This window comes from Camelus ferus, chromosome 6, assembly GCF_009834535.1.
Source record: "Camelus ferus isolate YT-003-E chromosome 6, BCGSAC_Cfer_1.0, whole genome shotgun sequence".
Classification (NCBI taxonomy): Eukaryota; Metazoa; Chordata; class Mammalia; order Artiodactyla; family Camelidae; genus Camelus; species Camelus ferus.
This window is the reverse complement of record NC_045701.1, coordinates 91,364,639-91,385,854: the sequence shown is the minus strand read 5'-3', so window position 1 is coordinate 91,385,854 and position 21,216 is coordinate 91,364,639. Positions and strand designations below refer to the sequence as shown.

Here is a 21,216-nt window from a genome sequence, read left to right as displayed (position 1 = left end):
ACAGTCACTAGTTGGGGTGGAGTAGGTAGGCGTTTACTGACTAGACTGTGATTAAGAGGGAAGGCCAGTCAGGTGATTAGGCTGTGGGTGAGCAGGGACCGGTCTAGCAGGAGACATACAGAGAGCAAGAGAACAGCCATCTTGGGTGGCCTGACCACACAACTGGGGGAGGGTTTCGAGATGCACTCGTAAGTACATTTAATTAACAAATACATACATGTGTCTCCAGGAGACGGAAGTTTAGACAGAAGCATGAAAAGAACCACTCACAGCTCAGCCTGAAGAACACTCGCACGTCATGGGTGAGAACATGCCGACAGTTGATCAGCCATCACGCTCTTCATCGAGTGTTCCCAGAGCCCTGCCTTCCTGGCCCATGGAAAGTTGCACTAACAATCCCTTGCAGTTGGGTGGGGCCACATGGCTACTTCTGGCCCCTGAAGTGCATCTCATGGTGGGTTTAGCCTCTCCTGGCACTCGCCCCCTCCGGTGGGGCCACCAGCAGTGTTTGAGACATGGCTGCCCTGCTGGGTCCCCCGCCTGGCCGTGATGAGACAGAGCCCTCCCACCAACCTATGAGTGACAGGTCTTGTGGGCAGGAAACACATACCCCGTTGTTTCTTAAGCTGCTGAGGTTCTGGAGCTGTTGCTACTGCCGCTGCAGACTGGCCCACGGCAACCTGGACCACCCTGGGGGTGGGGGGCTTGGGCTGGTTGTCCTTCAGTGTTGATTCTCCATTGAAGTGTCAGCTGGTGCATGGCTACCTGCTTAGAACTAGGTTTCAGAACCTTAGCAGCCAAGTGTGGCCACGTGACTAATGAGATGTGCACAGAGGCCACATGTGCAACGTCCAGATCACGCCCCTTAAGTTTCGGGTGCTCCTCCTGCTCCTCCTCACGTCCCGGAGGACGGAGCAGACACACAAGGGCGGGGAGCCTTCTGAGACCTCTGGGAAGAGGGCCGCCCAAGGTGAGGAATCAGCCTGGGTCTGGACCACCTCTGGAGTGAAGCCACTCGACTTCTGAATGCCCAGCAGCTCAGTTTTACTTGAGAGGTGCCATGGTCCCCACAAAGTCATGTGTCACAATCCTAACCCCCACACTCCAGGATCCAGGGATGGGACTCAGGCTGGTTTCGTGGGCCTGTGGACTCCTGAGGGCACCCCACGGCCTGAGCCGCCAGCCCAGTGCTCCTGGGCAGCTGTGGCTTGCTCCTTCAGTCCTAGGTTGCCTGCCCTTCTGTTCCCGTCGGACCTGCTTTGAGATCATGTGAAAGGACAGAAAAATGCCGTCACTGGGAGGGCTGTAGGAAATGCAGGCCCCAAGGATAAGCTCCCCTGGAAGGAGCACCGAGCCAGGGCGGGGTGCAGCCCCCGACCCCCAGCTCTGCCAGTGAGGGGAGAGGACCGCTGTGCCTTTTTGATGCTACCACCTGAGTGTGGGCAAATGGCCCCCCTATTCTCTCCTATAAGAGAGCCACGGAAAACGTGGGAAAAAAAGGCCTTGTTAAGTGACTTCACAAGTGGGACATCCAAGGACTGGGGCTCCTGTCTTTACACCTCGATTTCCTCACCCATAAGAAGTAAGTAGACACTTTCCTTTCTACTTCCCAATAAAATGCTGCCCAAATGGCAAGCTTACTTATTGACTTTTTATTGAACCCAGAAGCAGCTTGTAGTGTGGACCAAGTCTGGTGAGAAACCAGTATACCACCAAGGGGAAAGGGGACATAGTTTTGGGGGACTGGAGAGCAGGGGGACAGTCAGGTAATAGTGCAGTGGTATTAACTATAGTGGCGTCAGAGGCTCTTAAGAGTGAGACGTGTCAGAGGAATTCGTGATCAGGTAGCACATCTGCCATCATCGCGATGAGCAAGATGTAGCAGAGGGTCGGCGGCGGGGTAGAAAGACACTTCTTTATAAATAAGATTCATTTGCATCAGCATTCACTTTAGAAAAATATACATTACTTGAAACAGACCTTCTCTGGATAAAATACATGTAACTCTAGGACGGCAGGACTGACTCCACTTCACTGTGAAGGCTTGCCTCCCCAGAATCTGGAAGAACCCCTTCCGGGGGGCCAGTCTGCAGGGCAGGCCCCTCTGCGTTGGTCACTATGACAATGTCCCCCTCCGCAGACACTACGGGACCTGGGTGGGACAAGATAAGTCCATCGGGAGTCTGAATAAATATCCGCTCCTGTCCATGGCACCCGTTGGTAACTTCAAAAGCCACAGCTGCAACGTGCTCCAGCTCCCCCTGGTCGGTGTGTGTCTCAGTCCCACAGGGCAACTGGTCCAAGTCCCCCACATGGCCTCCAAGACCCCCTTCCGGACATAGCTGAGGCCCGGGCTCGGACACAGAGCCGTAGGCATGGTCAGCGGGCCCGATGTCCAAGGACAACACTTTGTCCAGCGGAGGGGCCGCAGCCTGGGCAAGCAGGACCTCGCCGGGGCCGGTCACGGGGGAGTCGCGCACCTCACAGAGGTTCCCTGCCTCTGCACTTCCAGACCCGCCGGGCAGCAGGGACCCCACTCCGCCGGCGGATGTCGAGCTGCTGCAGAGACGCCAGCTCCTCAGGCTGTCCCCGGTGGCAGCGTCTGTCCAGTGTTCCTGGGTGTTCTCGGGGACTGCTGCCACCCACCCCAGGGCCAGTGCCCCCAGCCCACTCACATCCCGGCACCAGGGAGCAGGGTCTGCAGACCCACTCCCAGCTGCTAAGTCAGCGAACGCTTTCAGCCGCTGGCCGGCGTGTGCGGTGCTTCCATCCCTCTCGGAAGCCGGCCTCGGGGGGCTGTCGTCAGCCAGGTGAGAGGTGCACCCGTTTACTCCAGGGCCAAAACCTAAACAGTTCGGAAAAACAGGTAATCACAGCTGGTTCACTGCATTCACTATCCCAAACAAGCTAGTCCAAAGTGATTTTCTTGCCCCAAAAAAAGAAAGCATGAACCTCCTTGCTACTTGGGCTTGGTCGTTTCCAAGGACGGATGAAACTCAAAGAGGAAGCCGACCAGTCGGCCGAGGGGAGCTGCATTCCAACTGAGGGCAGTCTTTCCTGTTCTCACTGAACAGACCTGCCCTCCACGACGGCAGAACTCAGCAGTAAGTTCTGAAGTGGAGAATGCCTCTTCAAATTGGAGACCTTAGGATGAGGCAAGGCATCAGGAGGCCCTGGTAAGAGTTTAGGAAGTTAGAGAGCGATTCTCAGTTTGCCTGCCATGTGTTCAAAGTGGCTAATTGATTGATTCTGGCTAGAGCCAAAATAAAAGCCAGAATGTCTTCTTTTCAAATGTTAAATCTCAGCTGACACTTAGAGCCAGTCTCAGGAAGGCGAAGCCACGGACTCAGTGTGTCCTGTGTACCTGTCCCTGCTCTCAGGTCTGCTCAACTTCTTGGGACCCTCTCAGGTGCAACCCACTCACCACAAGGCAGCTCTTTATTTCAATAAATGACCCAAGTAAACCTCAAATACCTCAAGACCCAGAGGGAATGAACATGGAACGACAGAATAGTGGGAGGTGGAGGTAAAACTCTTGAGAAGATTCTCTGACGTGGCCGCAGGGGCACCCACCCCTGAGAAGCAGGCCCGAGCCCTGGGGTGCGTACCACAAAGAGCGTTTTACCCTCACTGGCAGCTGAGACCCACAGGGCTGGCCTCTGCTGGCCTCCGATGTTGGCAGAAGGCTCGGTGTCCTGGGGCAGAGTTTCTCTCCTGGTCCTTTTCACTGAAGCCAGCCCCTCTTCTGTGGTCTGTGAAGAGAGGGGCCGATCAGCCAAGACTAGGAAGAAACCTCTTCTTCCTGGGAACCATGCTGTGAGTTGAAGAGGTGTAACTACAATAATCCAGCCCTGAACGGACAGTAGCCGGCACCCCCTCAACGCCATGCCCACCTGGTTGCCCCTCTTCCGTCGGCCGGCTTCCCCCGGCCCCTCCCTGTCCATCTCTTGGCTGGTGCACTTGGGTGGAACGCAATCTGTGCATGTTTCTCTTTTCTTCAGGAATTCTTCCGTGATTCCCAAGGACTCAGCAACCTGAGAAGAAAGGGGCCACAGAGATGCTTCACCCAAAACACACAAGATCCAGAAGCACGTCAGCACAGAAGAATCGAAGGGCTGAGTTTAAATCTGTGAAGCCCTTTTGTACAGCCAGGCGCCATCTAACGGGAAAGTGAAGATAAACTGTCACCACAAGCTGAAGAATGTGAGTCTGACACCACGGTAACTTCTATGCCCAGTATGCCTCCTTTCCTGAATTCTCACTGGTACCTTCAGAAAAATAATCCCGCCTATGCTGGAACCAGATCTCCTTTCCCAGCTGGTGGGAAGGATGCGGGTTTGAGAGTCTGAGCTGGATCCCAGCTTCTCTGCATGGAGCCTGGGTGACCCTGGCAGCTACATCTCTGAGTCCTTATCTGAGGGAAACTGCAGACCACAGCTGCCCTGAGGGATTTTGTAAGGATTAGATTCCACCTGCAAAACCTACGTAAAACAGCAGATGTAAAGGTACCTGGTTTACACACAGCCAGCACAGAGAGTGCACCGCAGGGGACAGGAGGGGTGGGCAGGAGGGGCAGCAGTTCCAGGTCAGGGTAGAGAACAGGGGTCAGCAAGCTTAGCAGCTACCAACCTGATAGTGTCCCCTGCAAACTGAGCCACTGCCTTTGCTCCAAAGAGGCTGTGAGTGGGGAGGGTACAGCTCAGCAGTACAGCACATGCTTAGCATGCACGAGGTCCTGAGTTCAATCCCCAGCACCTCTGTTAAATAAATATAAATAAATAAATAAATAAATAGGCTGTGGCACAGCCTGAACTGCCTGCAAAGATGGGTCCGGTGGGCGTGCACAGCGTCCCTGCACGTCCTGTCTGGTTCATAACAGGTGGTACCCATGCCTGCTTCACCTACAGTTTAAAGAACAGATGGTTGACAACTGCTAACCGGGGCATCTATATGAGGCTCAGTAAAAATCCATTATATTTTTCTAATATACAATTTGAGAAAATGAAACAAAAAAAAGTTTATTAAGTTATAGTAAATACTGAATTTGTATAAAGCTAATGATGACAGCCTCTGATCACAGATAGGCAGGTCCTTCATCAGTTTAACAAAATATGAAGAGCAGTTAAAGTCAGCGTGGCCCAAGGATTTGTCACTGTTGGACAAACACTTTTTCAAATACACCAGACACTACTTATTTATTTGTTTGTTTGTTTGTGATACTCAGTGGTTTGTTTTATGCTTTAGATTCCACATGTAAGTGATATCATATGGTATCTGTCTTCCTCTGACTTACCTCACTCAGCATAATATCCTCCAAGTCCATCCATGTTGTTGTAAAACCAGACACTGTTTTAAACTCATGACCTTGTGAGAGCAGGAAAAGACCACGAACTCAGTGCCATACTTTCATGGGGCGGCGGGGAGCAGGGGCAGGGACTTTGTGAGGGTCAGGGGATGCTCTGTGCTGGACACAGTGAGAGGCCCCTGCATGGCCTGACCACGGGGCGTGTGCTATGCCCAGCAAAAGGTTTTATCCAAAACAAGTAAAACCACATCTCTTCCCAATGTGCTTTTGTCAAGGACCCGACAGAGCTAAAGGCAGTCTGATGAAGACAGTGACACTGAAACGAGAATTTCGTCAGAGCAACCACAAACTAAAACTATTGGTCTCATCCCTTTGCAAAAACCTACATAATGAAGAAACAACACAACCTGTGGCCTGTGACCTGCGTCCCTCAGTGAGAGGGGGGCTACGGTGTTGACAATTTTCTTTTAGCTTATCTGCATTTCTAAGTTTTCTGAAAAAAGTACGGATTGCTTTTATGTTAAGACAAAAAACCTTCACTTCATGGAAAAAAGCACCAAAAAGAAGTTGACTATGAAGACATCTCTGCTGAAATAGTCTCCTTTTTAAGGGACAGACTCCTTTTGGCCCTAAGAGCGACGCGTCCTCCCCTGCGAGCTTGTTACCTTGTTGTTGTTTATTTCCAGGGGCTCCTGAAGACAGGGACCAGAACTGTGCAGGTAATCTTGACACATTTTCTTAACCATTTTGTGCAACTCTTCAAATTCCTTGTATACAGCTGGGAAGAAAGGTTTTGCTAGATGACCTCTTTCAACCTTAGTGAAGACAAAGATGACAGAACATGTTTCAGCCTGAGGCAGTGGTATGGAAAAGACAGAGAGACCCAAAGGAGGGCAGGACACCAGCTCCCGAGCCCTCGGCGCCCATCCGTGCAGCGCTGCCTCCGCTCCCCGGGGAGGGCCTCCGTGTGCCCAGCTCTCGGCTTGGCAGGGACGCCAGGAAGGGCCTGGGAGAAGCTGCCCAGGAAGGAAGCCACCCCAGGGTGAGGGCGGCCAGAGGCCAGAGGCCAGGGGAGCCAGACAGGGAGGCAGTAAGGCCCGGACCGCGGGCCTGCCGGGGCCCGCAGGCAGGTTGAGGCTGGCGGGGTGGGTGGGCGCCGGGGAGAAAGCTGACTTCGGCTCCTCCCGCACAAAGTTAGAACAGTCAAGGGAGTTCGGAGCGGCCTGCCTGGCGGTGCAGCCACCTGCCCCCCCGCCGGCCACGGGCTCGCTTCTGCTCTGTCCTGGGGGGAGCGACTCCCAGGGGCTGGCTGTGTCTGCTGTGAATGTGAAGGCCGCCTTTCCAAACAGCTTCAAATCAGCCCTCAGTCACTCAGAAACACTAAGAACACTCACCTTCATCAGAAGGAATTCATACACGGTCACGACCCGAGCCAGCTGAGGCAGAGCCAACTCCACTAGATCCTCCTGGTCACACTGGTGGAGAAACTACCAGAAGAAAGTGTTTGGCATCTTTGAAAGCACAGAAAGAATCTCCCAGCGGCCAATAAATTGGTGCAGCAAAGAACATAAAAGCAAGTTTCCTAAAATCTTAGTGATTACGTAACTCTCAGCTATAAACACTCTGCCTTATTAAATATCTCACGTGCTCACCTATTAACAAAGTCCTCTGATGGATTCTGGATTTAGAGTTTGACTTCCCCATGAGAGCACGGAGCGAGTAGTGGGTACCAGACCAATGGGGAAATGCGCTCCCTGCTCCCCAGGGCTCGCCAACCAATGCCAGGGATGAAAATGCAAGCAAAATCCAGAGGCAGCCCACGTCAGGAGACCACCACCAAAGCACCCAACAAGAACCCGGGGATGACGACGCAGGGAGGGGTGAGCCAAGAAGGGGTCCTGGGCGCCTCTGGGGCCCCAGCTGGGCCCTCGCAGACCCCTGACAAGGAAGAGTAGGCCCTGCTGGGATGTGCAGGGTGGAGGGGTCTACAGGACACCCACGTAGGAAAGCCTGCGATCAGCTCTGAAGCTCGGGAGAGATCTGATCAGAAATACAGATGTAGAGTCAGCAGACAGAAGATGTTCTGAGAAACCAGGGGGAATGGGTGAGATCCCCCAGGGAGGCAAGAACATGAGGGGAAGCTGAGAAGTCCTAGAAACAGAAAGGCTTATGAGGCTCAGGGAGGTCACAAGCTCAGGGTTTGGGAAGAGAGATCAATTAGAAGCTGCAAGGGACTGGAAGGGGTTCAGAGGAAGCCACAGGGTCAGAAAAGCAAAAGGAAAACCTTTTCATTTGCAAGTTAAAGATGTTTAATTATGACTCTCAAAAGCCCTTAGAGAAAGATGACCAGCTGGCTCCCAACACCCTGGAGGTGTGAGGAGGTCGGAACACGGGGCCTTATCCCCCGTGACGTTCAAGCATCACAATGGCAGGAGGCCATCTCCTCAGTTCTCTGCTCCACACCCTGCCCACCTGACAGTGCTGTTGCTGACCGCCCTGGCTGTCATCTTTCCCCCGGAGCAGGGCCCCTGCCTCTGTGATGCACAGTGTCCCCCACACCCAGGACAGGGCCTGATACTAGCTGGACACCCGGTTGGTGTGCAAAGCAGCGCCCACTTCTGGGGAGATTCCCTTCTATAATAAGAAGGAGAGGGCCCTGTTCAGAGCAGTCCTTGACTCTGGCCGACAGATGGGGCCTATCAGGCAGGCTGATAGGTCAGGGTCGCTGATGCACACGGCAGGCCAGGCCTCACTGATCTCAGGTGCTACCACACGCTCCTACTTAGTAGAGACCACACACCCTCGATTCAAATTCCGGGTCTGCCCCCTGCCTGCGGAGTAACCTTATGTGAGTTAATAGCCTGAGTTTCAGGATGGAACCTAGCTCGGCGCACAGCAGTCAGCGTGGCTGAGCTGCCCAGTGGAAAGTGCCAGAAGACGATGGCTATTTTGCATGTTAATAAATGAATCGAGTCAGAGAATATCTCCCCCCCCACTCCCCAAAATTAGTCATCCAGGATTCATTAACAAGCCCCACGGGGAGAAAAGCGAATTCACCAGGGTTTAAGCTTCCTGCTAGAACACATAACCTCGTGAAGCTTTCTAGGAAACCCACTTCCTTTCTGAAAACCACGTCTTCCCCTGTGTGCAGGAGTTTGGAGGCCCTGGGCCTGACAGCCACTCCTTCTGGGGCCAGCTGTCTCACTAACGTATCTCGAGCCATCTCACGCGATTTTTCACCTCTTTTAAGATCCTCATCTGGTCGTTAGCAGACAAGCGAGTACATCCTGGCCAAAGACCACCTGCGCGAGCTTAGGGTTCTACTTTCCTAAGCCAATTCAACTAAACTCAATAAAGCTACTTTCCAGGGGCTGGAATAGAGGAATGGAGAGTCTAGAACTTAAAACCTGAAATATGCTTTTATACCTTGAAACTTTTTACAAAAAATAGGAAAACATTATGTTGTTCTCTAAACTGCTTCCATGAAAGCACAGGTTATAATTATTCCAAAAGTCAGAGGCAAGCAGCTCTTGCTATACCTAAGGCCCTCTGGCCAACCCCGGAGTTCTCTCAGATAATGCTATTATGAATTTATTATGTCCTTCATCCAATTACACATCAGGTGAACTGTTTAGTTGATCTGGGTATTTTACTTTAAAATTCAGAAACCTAATAGTGAATTGCCACATACCATGCCAAAGAAATGGGTTTCAAGAACAGGGTTCTAAGAGCGACGCACCTCCTGGAGCCGGGCTCTGCTCCTCGCTGGGCTCCGCGCCCCGGCCGTGCCAGCACCCACGTGCGGTCCGCTCTGCTCCAGGACGGCTGCGCTGGGCTCTGCAGGGGCCGTGGAGCAGACACTTCTAGGTCCTGGGTGTCTCTTTGATCCCGAAAGGGCTGAACAACTTCCATTTTCTGGTTCAGACACCAACGCCTCATCACCTTGTACTGACTGACTATTCTAGATAAGTGGTGCAACCCAAAATGAAAATAAAATAATTATGCTTTACACACCATAATGAAAACCTTAAAGCAGAAAAATGTCAAGTCAAAAGCAAAGAACTTGCTAGGTTATTCTTCTTTGCATTATTAAGAACTATAATCAATGCATCTTGAAGTATTTCTTTAAGCTACCAGATGAACATTAACCAGCCAGTAAGTCTGGTCTGACAAACCATAACCCTGAGGTGTTGCCCAAAATGAAACAAGAAACTCTTCCGATGTCACTGTCATCTTAAAAACTGATATGAATTTTGTTAATTCATAATTTACCTATGACTTTTAAATTTTATTATTTTTTACTGGATATACTTCAAACACCATAAAATTCATCCTTTGGAAATATACAATTAAGTTGGTTTTAGTATATTCACAAGGCTGTGTAACCATCGCCGTGATCTAATCGCAGAACATTTTCATCATCACAAAAAGAAACCCTGGGCACGCAGCATCACGCATCCCCCCCCCCGGCCCCGCCCCAGGCGGGGCAGCCACTTGCGTGCTCTGTCGCCGTGCATTTGCATAGCTTTAGGAAGAGAATCTGGACCTGACACTATTTCCTCATTCTGGGCCAATTCCCTCCCCTGAAAAGAGGAGTAGTACACCTACACCTCCCAAGACTACAGGAAGGTTAAACAAACGCAAGGAAAGCCAGCACCAAGTACATCCTCCCAGACAGTTTTCCTCCCAAGTCCACGACAGTGGCGCCTCAGGAGGAGTGCCAGGTCTGTTTGTGGCTTTAAGTATCAAGTGGCCCTCCACAGCAGGCTCAGGAAAGGACACAGATATGATGTCTCTCTGGTTGGAGGGAGCCAGCTCCAGGACCCCATGGCCTCCAAGCAATCTGGAGCAAGGCCACGTGCCTATATTCAGGAATTCCAATATCCAGAAGTTGCTTTTTCAGTGGTGTAGGATTTCGTTATTGAAGGAAAAAGAAAGTGCCAGTCAGCCTGGCCGTCCAGTTTGTCTGAGACAGTCCTGGGTGTCCCCTGGAATCACCCCTTTCATTCTCAAAATGTCCTGGTTTGGGTGATAAACCACATGGTCACCCTGGTCCTACTACAACTTAAGAGAAGTAAGAGGTCTCACAAAAGTTGGGCTTTTTCCAGCTGCAAGAGGCACAGAACCTTCTACCAGAGGCAGGCGGGCCTAGAGCATGGGCTGCAAAGTCAGAAGACCGGGTCTAAACTCCCCCCGGGACAGACTCCTAGACGTGTCTCGACAGGGATGCCCACCACCCTCTCTGAGACCCAGGTGCCTCGTCGCAGGCAGGAACCCTTGCACCTGCCGTCAGGGCTCTCCCAGGATTGAGAAAATGCACGTGCACCTCCTGCCCAAGGTAGGCCTGCAGTAACGGCACTGTTACTACTGTCACTACTGAGGCTGATGCTACAGAGCGAGGTAGCACCTTGGAATCCTAACACCAGGCTGTCCCATGGTTTTACCGCTGTTAAAATAATCGACTTCCTGCGAACCGCACACAAGCGCTCACCACACACGTTGGGTAAGTTAAAATTTCAGTAAATACACGTTGATGTAGTGATGCAAACTCACAGTGACGTGTATCTGCTTTGTCTGATCGTGTCAGAAGGGGCAAAGCAGGGCGAGGACACAGGGACTGGGCAGGCAGCGGGTTACTGCAGACGCCCCAGGAAGCAGCCCGGAGACCGGTGCCCCCACTAGGGCCTTTCCCAAGGCCGCGGGCAGGTCAGTTCCGGCCAAGGGTGCTCTGCGATTAGTTCAGTGACCAGACCTAAAGGACCGGCGGCTACACTGCCCTCAGACGTGCTCAGTAAACCACGCTGCACCAGGCAGAAGACACACTTCTCCCTGATTACCCAGCGGCAGTGCAGACAATGTGCAGCTAATTTAAGGACGGGCAGGAATAAGGACACTCCCACCAGAGAGAAACGTTACCTGCAGGCCACCCCCTGCTGACCGGGCCCCATCCTCACTTAGAAGAGCCAGTGGGGGTGGCTCCGGGGATGCCAGGCTGACAGGCCTGCCCTCCGTGGGGCCCTGGATCACGCTCCCGTTGGCCTTCTCCGACAGCGACATCTCAGGCTCCACGTGGCTGTGGCCTGGATTAAGCTTAAAGTGCCGGGCCAGACCCCCCTTTCCTATGTATGACTTTTCACACGTCTGACACTTAAACATTTTGGGCCTCAGGATGCAGCTCGACAGGTCAAAGAGTGCCTGCTTCCCCCTCTGGTCCTCATCTTCTTCCACACTCAGTTCTGAATAATCGTCAGAATCTGACGGGTGTCCATCGGCCAAATCCTCTGTTTTTATGAATTTATAATCTTTAGCTTTATACTTGGGAGGTCGAGATATCCGTCCAGAACGTGTTTTTACTTTTAAAGATTTTTTTAGTTTCTCAGTGTGTTTTGTGTGTGAGTTGGAAATAAATAAATTTGCTGAACTGGATGAAACAGATGTCACTGCTGGCTGGTCGGAGGCCGACGAAGGGGCCAACGTGGCTCCCTGCCCACTTGGAGCCTCAGGAGCCAAGCCTGTCTTCGCAGGGACTGGTCGGAGGGCGGGCAGTGGCCTCTGTACTAACACCTGAGCAAGAGGCTGAGGCGAGGTACTCAGGAAGCACGGCTGTGGCCCGGTGCTCAGGCGGGGCTTTGCCCTGAGCAGCTGCGAGCTGGCGATGCTGAGCCCCAGCACACTGCAGTGCCTTTGGGGAGGTGGGCCCGGCCCGGCCGCCTGGGGCTGGATGGTGGCCAGTGTGGGCATCGGCTTCTCCTGGCCTTTCAAGTCTCTGGATGTTACCTTCACATAAATGGCTTCCAGTTGCTTAAATACAGAAAGAGAAAAGAAGCATTATGCTTATCAACATTTCTGCAATTTTGCTCTCATCTTAAACCTATTAAATTTTTTCTAACTTATACATCTTACATATAAAAAGTCTGTATGATGTATCTGTACTGTTTGCAGTGTTTCTTATTCATCCTGCCCCCCAGGCCACAGTGGTCTAGCTTCTGTCACCTCCATCATGAGTGCAGAAGCATTTGTATATATAAACAAAATAAAGTCTGTGAAACTTCCTACCATTCCTGCCTTCTGATAGTATCTGCTCTACATCACTTTTTAAAAAACACTTGTCATACACCTGCACCCCAATGTTCATACCAGCACTATTTACAGTAGCCAAACGTGGAGAAGAGCCTAAATGTCCATCAACAGATGACTGGATAAAGAAGCTATGGTATATTTATACAATAGAATACTACTCAGCCATAAAAACCAACAACATAACGCCATTTGCAGCAGCATGGATGTTCCTGGAGAATGTCATTCTAAGTGAAGTAAGCCAGAAAGAGAAAGAAAAATACCATATGAGATCACTCATATGCGGAATCTAAAAAAAAAAAAAAAAAAAGAAACAGAAATACAAAACAGAAACAGACTCATAGACATAGAATACAAACTTGTGGTTGCCAGGGGGACAGGGTGTGGGAAGGGACAGACTGGGATTTCAAAATGTAGAATAGATAAATAAGATTGTACTGTGTAGCACAGGGAAATATATACAGGATCTTGTGGTGGCTCACAGTGAAAGAGAATGTGACAATGAATGTATGCATGTTCATGTATAACTGAAAAATTGTGCTCTACACTGGAATTTGACACAACATTGTAAAATGACTATAACTCAATAAAAAAAAAAGTTTAAAAAAAAACACTTGTCATAATTCACTAAGCTGACTTCATGAACTATTTAAAAATCCTTTATAGTTTTACCATATGTGTATTTATTCACTTGGAGTTCTTAGTATTTCTAAATCGAACTCAATTCAATTAGTGGCCTCATTCTTTAAAGTTTTCAATGAAATCTAGGAAATCAAAAAAGCCATAAAGAACAGTATAACCCAAGTCCCCACCACCCACCTCACAACATGCGACCCTGTCACCACAGGGAGACAGTCTGCACACCTCCTTCTCCACCCTATCCTGAATATGCTGGTTGTCGTTCTCATGCACTCTTTACATTACATACGTAGACATCCCTAAAAATGTATAATTTAGTTTTGATGTGCTTTTTAATTTTATTCTTTATTGAAGTATAGTTGATTTACAATGTTAGTTTCAGGTGTACAGCAAAGCGATTCAGTTATACACATACATGTAAATATATATATGTACTTTCAGATTCTTTTCCATTATATATTAATACAAGAAATTAAACATAGTTTCCTGTGCTATACAGTAGGACCTGGTTGTTTCTCTATTTTATATATAGTAATGTGTCTCTGTTAATCCCAAACTCCTAATTTATCCCTCCCTGGCCCTTTATGTGTTTTTAAACTTTATAAAAAGTGAATATCATCTCCTGCAACTTGTTGGGGCCTTTTCAGGCTTTTTCCTCCCTATCTTGCTTATGAAATTCATCCACATTCCATAACTCTGAGCGTTCATTTTCTCTGCAGTATGAGAACAGCATCTCCTGCTGAAGGGCAGATGGTCCCCTACCCTGTGCTCTGTGGTCTGCTCCACATGGTCACAGACGTGTGTACACACATGTGAGTTTCTCCAGGGCACACACCTAGGAGTGGGGCTGCATTTCTTCAACAACTTTTTTTTTCTAACATCTAACAAAATTTTAAATGCACGTGCTTTCTGACCCAGCAGTCCCGTTTCCTGGATCCCATAAGAAACCTGGCATGGGCACAAAGATGCATGTGTAGGAGGTTCAAGGACAGCACTGTCTGTAACAGTAAAGAGCCCGCCAAAGGGCAGGGCTGCTGTCAACAAGGTTCTCCAAATAGTTACTGAGCAGTGCCCATGGGCCAGAGACATCACAGGTGTTAGGGATATGGCTGTCATAGGCTCGGAGGAGGGACAGCAAAACCTCTCCCTTCTCCAAACACATTTAGTTCTTTATCTTTATTTCTAGCTTTCTGACCCTGATTAGAAGTTAAGTGAGTTATGTTTTATCTCCTTGATGAGATCATACCCTCCCTGGGGGCAAGGTACACATCTGACTTGTCTTTGTGGCCTCCATGGCACAGCTGGGGCACAAGACTATTAGACCGCAAAATTACATTATTGTGAATGCATGCAGAATTCATATCACCCCAATTAGATTAGCTACAGAATAAAATCATGCTACCTAACTCTGATTAGGTTTGTTTCCGTTTTATGGAAAATGTAATTTTTAGACTCTTTCCTAAGTTGCCACACCAAACCCAAAAAGCTGTGGTCACATTCAACAGGCCCTGGAGTGCAGCCATACCTGGGGAACCCTAGGCAGTCACTCCACCTCTCTTGACTTTGTTCCTCATCTGTAAAAGGCTGATACAAACACTTCTGTGTGGCTGCTGAGAACCAAGTGGTCAAGCACAGTGCTGGACGTGGAGCAGAGGCCTGCGAACACAGCCACCATCACCCTTCTGACTCCACAGACCAGCGGTGCAGGGCTTACATGGTAGGTGTGGGGCCAAATGACATCCTTCCAAGTCCAACGACCCCCATTCGTGGGCTCTCAGATGTCTGCCTGTGATGAACAGTACAATCTTTACTGGGTGTGTTCGCCCTAATAGCCCTAGGTAATGCCTAATCTCACAATAGCCCAGGCTGGCTTGTTTCAGCCCACCTCATCCTTATCAGTCATAAACCCCACCACCCTTCAGGGACCCTAAACTTCTTGCCTCACCTACAACCAATCAGAGCCTTGTGCACAAGCAGATCAGGCACCTTGTGACCCGACCTTATAGAAGACCCGAACAACTGGCCCCCAGGGGTCACACAGGCACCTCCCGTCTGTGTGGCCCGCTGCTGTCTGTGACAGTGCACCCTAATAAACTCCTTTCCTATTCTCATACTTTATCGCTGGTAAATTCTTTTACCACCCACGACATCCGCCCACCACGCTGGGTCCCACAACAGGAGGTATTTGTTTCTCGACCAGAATGTGGGCTAGAAAGCACATCCAGCGAGCCAAACCTCCTGCAAGTAAGGAGACCAAAGCCCAGAGTGGTTCAGTTACCCAAGATCACACCTCTCAGAAGTGTGGTGTTTGGGCAGAATTGTACTTGTCTTCTCAAACTTTAACAAGGCAGCTTCCCTGTCTTGGTGACCATCTGGGTATAAATCTTAAGCAGCCAAAAACCAAAACCAAAAAAACAGCAAAGATCGCTGATCCTATTCTCTACCTATTTCTTCTAGTGAAAGAAGAATCCCTGTGGCAATTCTGGAGTGAGAAGCATTGTGTTACTTACAACCCCAGTGCTAAAAGGGGGTGATTTTACAGGTGATGGGAAGGACTTCCAGTCTCAGGGGCTACACCAGACCCTCTGGACTTGGAAGACCACGGTCCAGTTCGACTTCCCTAGCAGCCAAAAGCTGTGTGACCCAAGAAATGCCACTGAGAAAGAATGTTTGGTAGTATACAGAGTGCTTTCACATTTCATTCATTAACCGAATGCCAGGCACCAACTGGGTCATTTGTAACTGCGGTTACGAACCCAGGCACTATCCCTGAGGGTGGTAAGTCCTGCATGAAGCTACTGGAAGGCACTTAATTCTGTCTCAAGTCTGGGCCTCGGAGTACCCTCCACCTGAAAAATTCTCGATTTTGCTTCCTCTTAATCCATTCAGGTCTCTGCTCCACTGTCAGGCCTAAGGACTACTCACTCTAAAGCAGCCCCCTTGTCACTCCCAGAACGTGCCTTACGTTCTTCATGCACAGTGTTCAAAGCTGCACCTCGGGCAGTGCTGGAACACAGTGAGTGCTCAATAAATACGGAATGAATGGACACAAGCCGGGAAGAGGAGCTAAGCGGCACGCGGGAGCGCCGAGCGGGGCTGTGAGAGCAGAGACGGTAGGCAGGCGTCCCAGGCAGACGGCCAGCTTGGGCAAAGGCTCCTGGAGGGAGGCCGGATGGAGGAGCTGAAAGCGCCGGAGCAGTGACAGGTGGGGGTGGCCTGCCGCCCTACGGACCTTAGTATGGGGACGCCCTGATACTGCCGCGGGCGGACACCGGCCTCTCCGGCAGCGCAGCTCTAAGGCCTTAGAGGTGAAGCGGCGGCGCAGACTTCGGCCTGCCCGCCGTGAGGCCTCGCCCCCTCCGGGCCTCGGTTTCCCCACGTCCTTCCCGGGGCCTCACCTGCGGCGGCAGCAGGCGCGGCGGGCGCGGGGGCTCGGCGCCGGGGCCCCGTTGCAGGGCTGCCTGCTGGGCCGCATCCCGCAGCCGCCGCGCCGCGTCCTGCAGCACGAAAGGCGGCGGCGGCGGCTCAGCGGGCGGCTGCGCCTTCGTCACCTGCTCCAGGACCCGCCGCAGCTGCTCGGGGCCCAGCGGGGCCACGCGCGCCACGCTGCCGCTCTGGCAGGGGGCAGCCCGACCGCCGCCGCCATCCTCGCTGCCATCCTCCGCCTCCGGCTCCGCGTCCGCCATGACGGCCGACGCGAGTACTCGAACCTGAGTCGCCGAGCGACGGCGGCTCAAATGTGCGTCACCGGGGAAAGGGGGCAGCTACGAGTGCCCCGCGGGCCAAGAGACCTCGGAAGGCGACCGCACCTGTCGGAGTGGGTCGGCGGGCGGGCCTGAGCTCGCCCCGCCCCGCCGCCGCTTCAGGGACAGGATTGGACCAAATTATCTTATTGCTTCCTTGTTATGGACGTACTTATCTTTCAGATGTCACCTCCTCCAGGAGTTGTCCAGGATCTCTCAGGCAGAAGTCTTCGAGGTTCCAGAGCCCCTGGCCTAACATCGCACTATCCAAATGTTCTTAATGTCAGTGCGTCAGAGTCACCTGAAGATCCTGTCTGGACAGGTAGACTCCTGGGCCCCACCTCCAGACATTCCGATTTAATACAACTGAGACGGGGTTCAAAGTGTGCATTTTTAACAAGTGGGCTCCCCAACCCCCAAATTGTTTCCAGGTCGGCCCACTCCTTACTCTCTCAACCCATACTGGGTGCACCTTGAGGGCCAAGGTGATATTTCACTCATTCAATGCCCAGCAGTGCACACTCAGGGCGGATGGGTGGATGGGTGGATGACAATGAAGGAAGGAAGGAAGGAATAAGGGAATGAATCTCCCCGTCCCTCTTCGCACCTCAGTCCGCAGCTCTATGCCCGCTCTTCTTAGGCTCACCCTTCCCCCACCCCCCTCCTCTTTACTGTCCTGGCTTCGTTTGTCTTACAGCTGCTAGTGTGTGCACCTCTCTCGGTGGGGACAGTAGGGCTGTTGGTTGACAAACATTAATTAAGCGCTTGTTGGGTGAGTTATCATCCCTGCCCTTGGAACTGTCCTGCCCTCTGTATCTGGTCTAGGCTGGAAAAAGGAGGAGGAAACTGGCATTTGCAGCATAATACAAGGAATGCCGCGATGCTCATAGTGGGGGGGGGCTGGGGGCCAGGCTGGTGTCTGAGAAGGTTCCAGTAAACGTCCCGATTATTTTTCTCTCCACAGGAACATCATCATCATCGTCTTCATCCTCAGTACTCTTGCATTCACTATGCTCCCTGCAGTGTCGTAACTTAATTCATCAGTAGCCTCGTAAGGATTGGCCAGAGGGAGATCAGATTTGTGGAATTTGTTTCAAATCCTTAATTCTGTCCTTTTTTTTTTTTTTTAACTTTTGAAAGAAAGACCTTCTCATCCTTTGATGTCAGAAAGGTCCCCGCTGACCTCTAAAACAATAACTGCCCCCTCACCTAGAACATAGTATCTCCTTTAACCATCTTTTTTGAGCCTGTTGAGCAGGAAAAAAATTTTTCTCTATCCTCTTATGTTCAGTCTCAAGAGCCTGTGAATTAAACAGGAAAAGATAGATTAACAAGAGAAAATGCACATTTTAATAATGTATTTTTATTAATGTACCTATAGGAATTCACAGAAAAATGTGTCTCAAATAGGCAGTTAGAGTGTGGGGCTTATAGATTAACTTCACAGGGGAAAGGATGGGGGAGAGGGTGCTTACCGGAAAACAAATGACTTAGGAAAGATAAATAAGCTCTTAGGGAGTAAATGGAAGCTGTGATAGTCTTGTGACAATGCCTGTTTAGGTATGATGCCAACTTGTCTCCAGTGATAAGAGTCAGTCTTCCCTGATTGCTCACCGGGAAGGGATTTATGACAACCTAGGTCTTTTGGAAGGCTCTGCTCTAGGCAGATGAGACTTTTCAAGAACTCAAATGGCTGCTACTCAAAATAATTTTTATGCCACAGAAGTGTATTCTGAACCCCTTCAAGCCCTTGTTTAGGAAAATGTGGGCTCTGAGGGCAGCAATCTTAGCTGGGTCCTCCTCTGCAGGGTCCCTGCCTCTAACAAGGTGCCTGAAACACACATCCAAGGTGTGACATGCGACCCGTGTACAGGTGTCTATTCTAGGCATCAGCAGCCCCAGATTCTCCTTCTAACCAACTGTTCATACTGGCAACATCCCATTGCTGGCATTTAGTGAGCACTTTTACTCCACGCTGAGCACTTGGGCTCAGCCTTGGGCTTTATGTGTGTGGTCCATGGACTTGAGCTGTTACTGATTTAAGTCAGGGCTTACAACATATTTGAGAAAAGAATGGGTGATTTAGTTGATGTTCTCACTGGAGATCTTTCAAACATGTCTGGACCCCTATATGATATGGCATTGACCCTAAAAAGCTAGCCTGTGTTAAACTAAAAATACCTGACTTGAACTATGAGTGAGAAATTCATGCAGCTGCCCTCTGGCTGCAAACTGCAAAACCAAGAGGGAGAAATGTGAAGTCTACGATCTCTCTGAAAAGCAAAAAAATAGCAAAAAGTTTCCGGATGCTTTTGTTACCCAAAACTGAGTCCACCTCTTGGTAGGTGTCGAGCCAAAAAGATAACCAAGCCCAGGAGAAGGAAGGGTTTATTACCTGCAGCAAGTAAGGAGAACACCGGGGATCTTTCCCAAGGCAGTGTCTCTCCAAACAGCAAAACTGGGGAAGTTTTAAGCTAAGTGTACATGCATATTCATGAAGGGGCTATAGAATTGGGGTAGAGGTTGGCAGAGTTCAAGCTTTGGTTGATTGAAGTCACCAAAAGGTCAACGTCATCACCCCTTAGGTTCCGGTTGATCTTGAGGTTGAGTGCTGGGGGGTGGTTTAAATTCTGCAAAACAGCTCAAGAAAGTGCTTCAGGCTAATCTTTAGCACTGAAACAGAACTGGGAATCTTTACAACTGATTTATTACCTTTGCTATTGTTACTTGTCTCACCGGATAACAGAACTTTTGTTCCCTTAAGATCATTATTACTGAGACCTCCTCAAGGGTAAGCCTTGTGGCCAGGCTTAGATCCCAAAATGACTTAGGCCTCAAAGGGCTTCTTTTATGTCAAGAAATCCACACCTGGTTTGCTTTCTCTGGGGACCGCCCACCCCTACCCTATCTGCTTACACTTCCACAACCAGAACACCTCCCCTCGTATGGCAGTCATGGGTTAATTACCGGCTCAATGGTGTTGGGATTTGTGTCTCTCATTTACTGCTTTGCTCCCTGCCTAGACTAGGGTGCCAGGCATGCAATAGGCTGTCCATGAACAAGTGTGGAATGAATGAATTCCAAGCCTGAATTTTCAACTCTAAGAACTCGAGAAAACTGAGGGCTGCGCCAAGGGCTCTCAGAAGTTCTGCATTAGGAAGCAGCAGGCAGTGGCATCTGAGAGCATCCTATAAAAAGACCCTAAGGGGCTGCAGCACGCGACGCGCGGGGACTTGGGGTAAACACAGTCCGAGCATGCGCGGGATGCTCTCCTCTTTGCCTGCCAGCAGCCTGAGACAACTTTCGGAGCCAGGTGCAGAATGATTCCGAGACGCGCTTCTGTTTGCACGAGGCTCACAGCTCTCCAGAAGCACATTTTTCTTAAAAAGTTGTAAAACCTTTAAAAAATTGAGAGGGAGGAAAACAGAACATGTGGCCCGTACGGGGATCGAACCCGCGACCTTGGCGTTATTAGCACCACGCTCTAACCAACTGAGCTAACCGGCCACTTGACAGTCGTGGCCCGCATACGCACCTACGAGATTTCTACGCCTGCGCTGTGCCGCTAGTGGGCCAAGCGCCTCTAGGTGGAGTCCGCCGCGCTGACTCCCATCCGGTTCCTGCGAAGGCTGGTGTCATCCGCATAGTCATCCCCCTTGGCGAGATGAAAAAACTGAGACCCTGGGGCCTTTAAGGAGAAAAGAGGTGGCTCCATAACAGTGAATCGGAGGCTTTCACAGGAAAACTACAAAGTGCTCTTGAAACTGCTCAGGAGTAGAATTTTCAAATACTGCAACTCAGCGCTATTTTTATTTATCTCTGAGAATCCTTGCAGCGTGGAATCTGTGTATCAAGAGCTTTTGGCATGGCTAAATAAAGCTTGGAAAATGCAGATAACCTGATAAAGGGCAAAAGAACTTGAATTTCCCACCGCCCCGAAACAACGGCTGCTCGGGTCTTGGCGTCCTACTTGCCAATCTTTTTTCACTGTACAGGTGTATTAAAAATATATATACATGCATGAGATTTAATGCAACCTTGTTAAAAAGAAAAGAACTTTTTATCTTGCTTTGTGTACTTAATATTCTATTCTAAGAATATCCCTAAGTAATTGCAAATGTCGTTTTAAATGGCTCCTCCGTGTTTCTTTAAGTACTTTAGGTAAAGGGACTACCAGCTTTTCACCTTGTCTGCTCCTCTGGTCTGACTACGTCAAAAAACTGCCCCCACGGTAGATGCATCAAGACTCCCTCTTGTGAGCAGCAGAAGCCATGTCTAGCTAATCTTAACAGAACAAATTTAATTGAAATGATGTTAGGTAGCTTACCCCACCACCATGAAGGCTGGAGAAGCAGCTTTGGACAAATGGCCACTCAGACAAAACGTACTCATTAAGCCTGGCAGTGCCCTAGCCCCCAGGAATCAGCTGTGAGCAAAACAGACCTAATCCTT

General features: G+C 50.3%; 1 protein-coding gene, 1 long non-coding RNA gene and 1 other non-coding gene across 8 annotated transcripts; 1 reads left to right on the top strand and 2 right to left on the bottom strand.

Annotated features, from left to right (window-relative positions):
* Positions 1–1,637: 1,637 nt before the first annotated feature.
* On the bottom strand, positions 1,638–16,776 carry ZNF839 (zinc finger protein 839). 4 transcript variants are annotated; one of them, XM_032482716.1, is made up of 9 exons: positions 16,420–16,541; positions 14,547–14,807; positions 11,222–12,106; positions 9,045–9,266; positions 6,700–6,792; positions 5,971–6,120; positions 3,894–4,034; positions 3,626–3,752; positions 1,638–2,845 (listed from the first exon to the last, which is right to left on the bottom strand). In XM_032482716.1, exons 3-9 carry the CDS (start codon positions 12,044–12,046, stop codon positions 2,007–2,009), a joined length of 2,397 nt encoding a protein of 798 aa, XP_032338607.1. In that variant the 5' UTR covers positions 12,047–12,106; positions 14,547–14,807; positions 16,420–16,541; the 3' UTR covers positions 1,638–2,006. The 4 variants fall into 4 exon arrangements, with proteins under 4 accessions (XP_032338607.1, XP_032338604.1, XP_032338605.1 ...); XM_032482713.1 differs by lacking the exon at positions 14,547–14,807 and having other exon boundaries at positions 16,420–16,775; XM_032482714.1 differs by lacking the exons at positions 6,700–6,792; positions 14,547–14,807 and having other exon boundaries at positions 16,420–16,776.
* LOC106728549 lies at positions 15,907–18,046 on the top strand. Of its 3 annotated transcripts, XR_004320952.1 has the most exons (4): positions 15,907–16,226; positions 16,948–17,086; positions 17,462–17,536; positions 17,729–18,046. It is a non-coding gene; the product is annotated as an uncharacterized LOC106728549 (long non-coding RNA). The 3 variants fall into 3 exon arrangements; XR_001364801.2 differs by lacking the exon at positions 15,907–16,226 and having other exon boundaries at positions 16,797–17,086; XR_004320953.1 differs by lacking the exons at positions 15,907–16,226; positions 17,462–17,536 and having other exon boundaries at positions 16,808–17,086.
* Positions 18,047–20,197: 2,151 nt separating this feature from the next.
* On the bottom strand, positions 20,198–20,271 carry TRNAI-AAU. The gene has a single exon. It is a non-coding gene; the product is annotated as a tRNA-Ile (tRNA).
* Between the last annotated feature and the right edge of the window lie 945 nt (positions 20,272–21,216).

Excerpts from the sequence above, each read along its gene's own strand:
- ZNF839 (XM_032482713.1), bottom strand. The coding sequence starts at position 16,707 with ATGGCGGACGCGGAGCCGGAGGCGGAGGATGGCAGCGAGGATGGCGGC. Across the intron at positions 9,267-11,221 it reads CAGCAGGGGGTGGCCTGCAG|AATAGTCAGTCAGTACAAGG; the intron begins GTAACGTTTCTC and ends CCACTTATCTAG. Across the intron at positions 3,753-3,893 it reads GACGGAAGAGGGGCAACCAG|ACCACAGAAGAGGGGCTGGC; the intron begins GTGGGCATGGCG and ends CTCTCTTCACAG.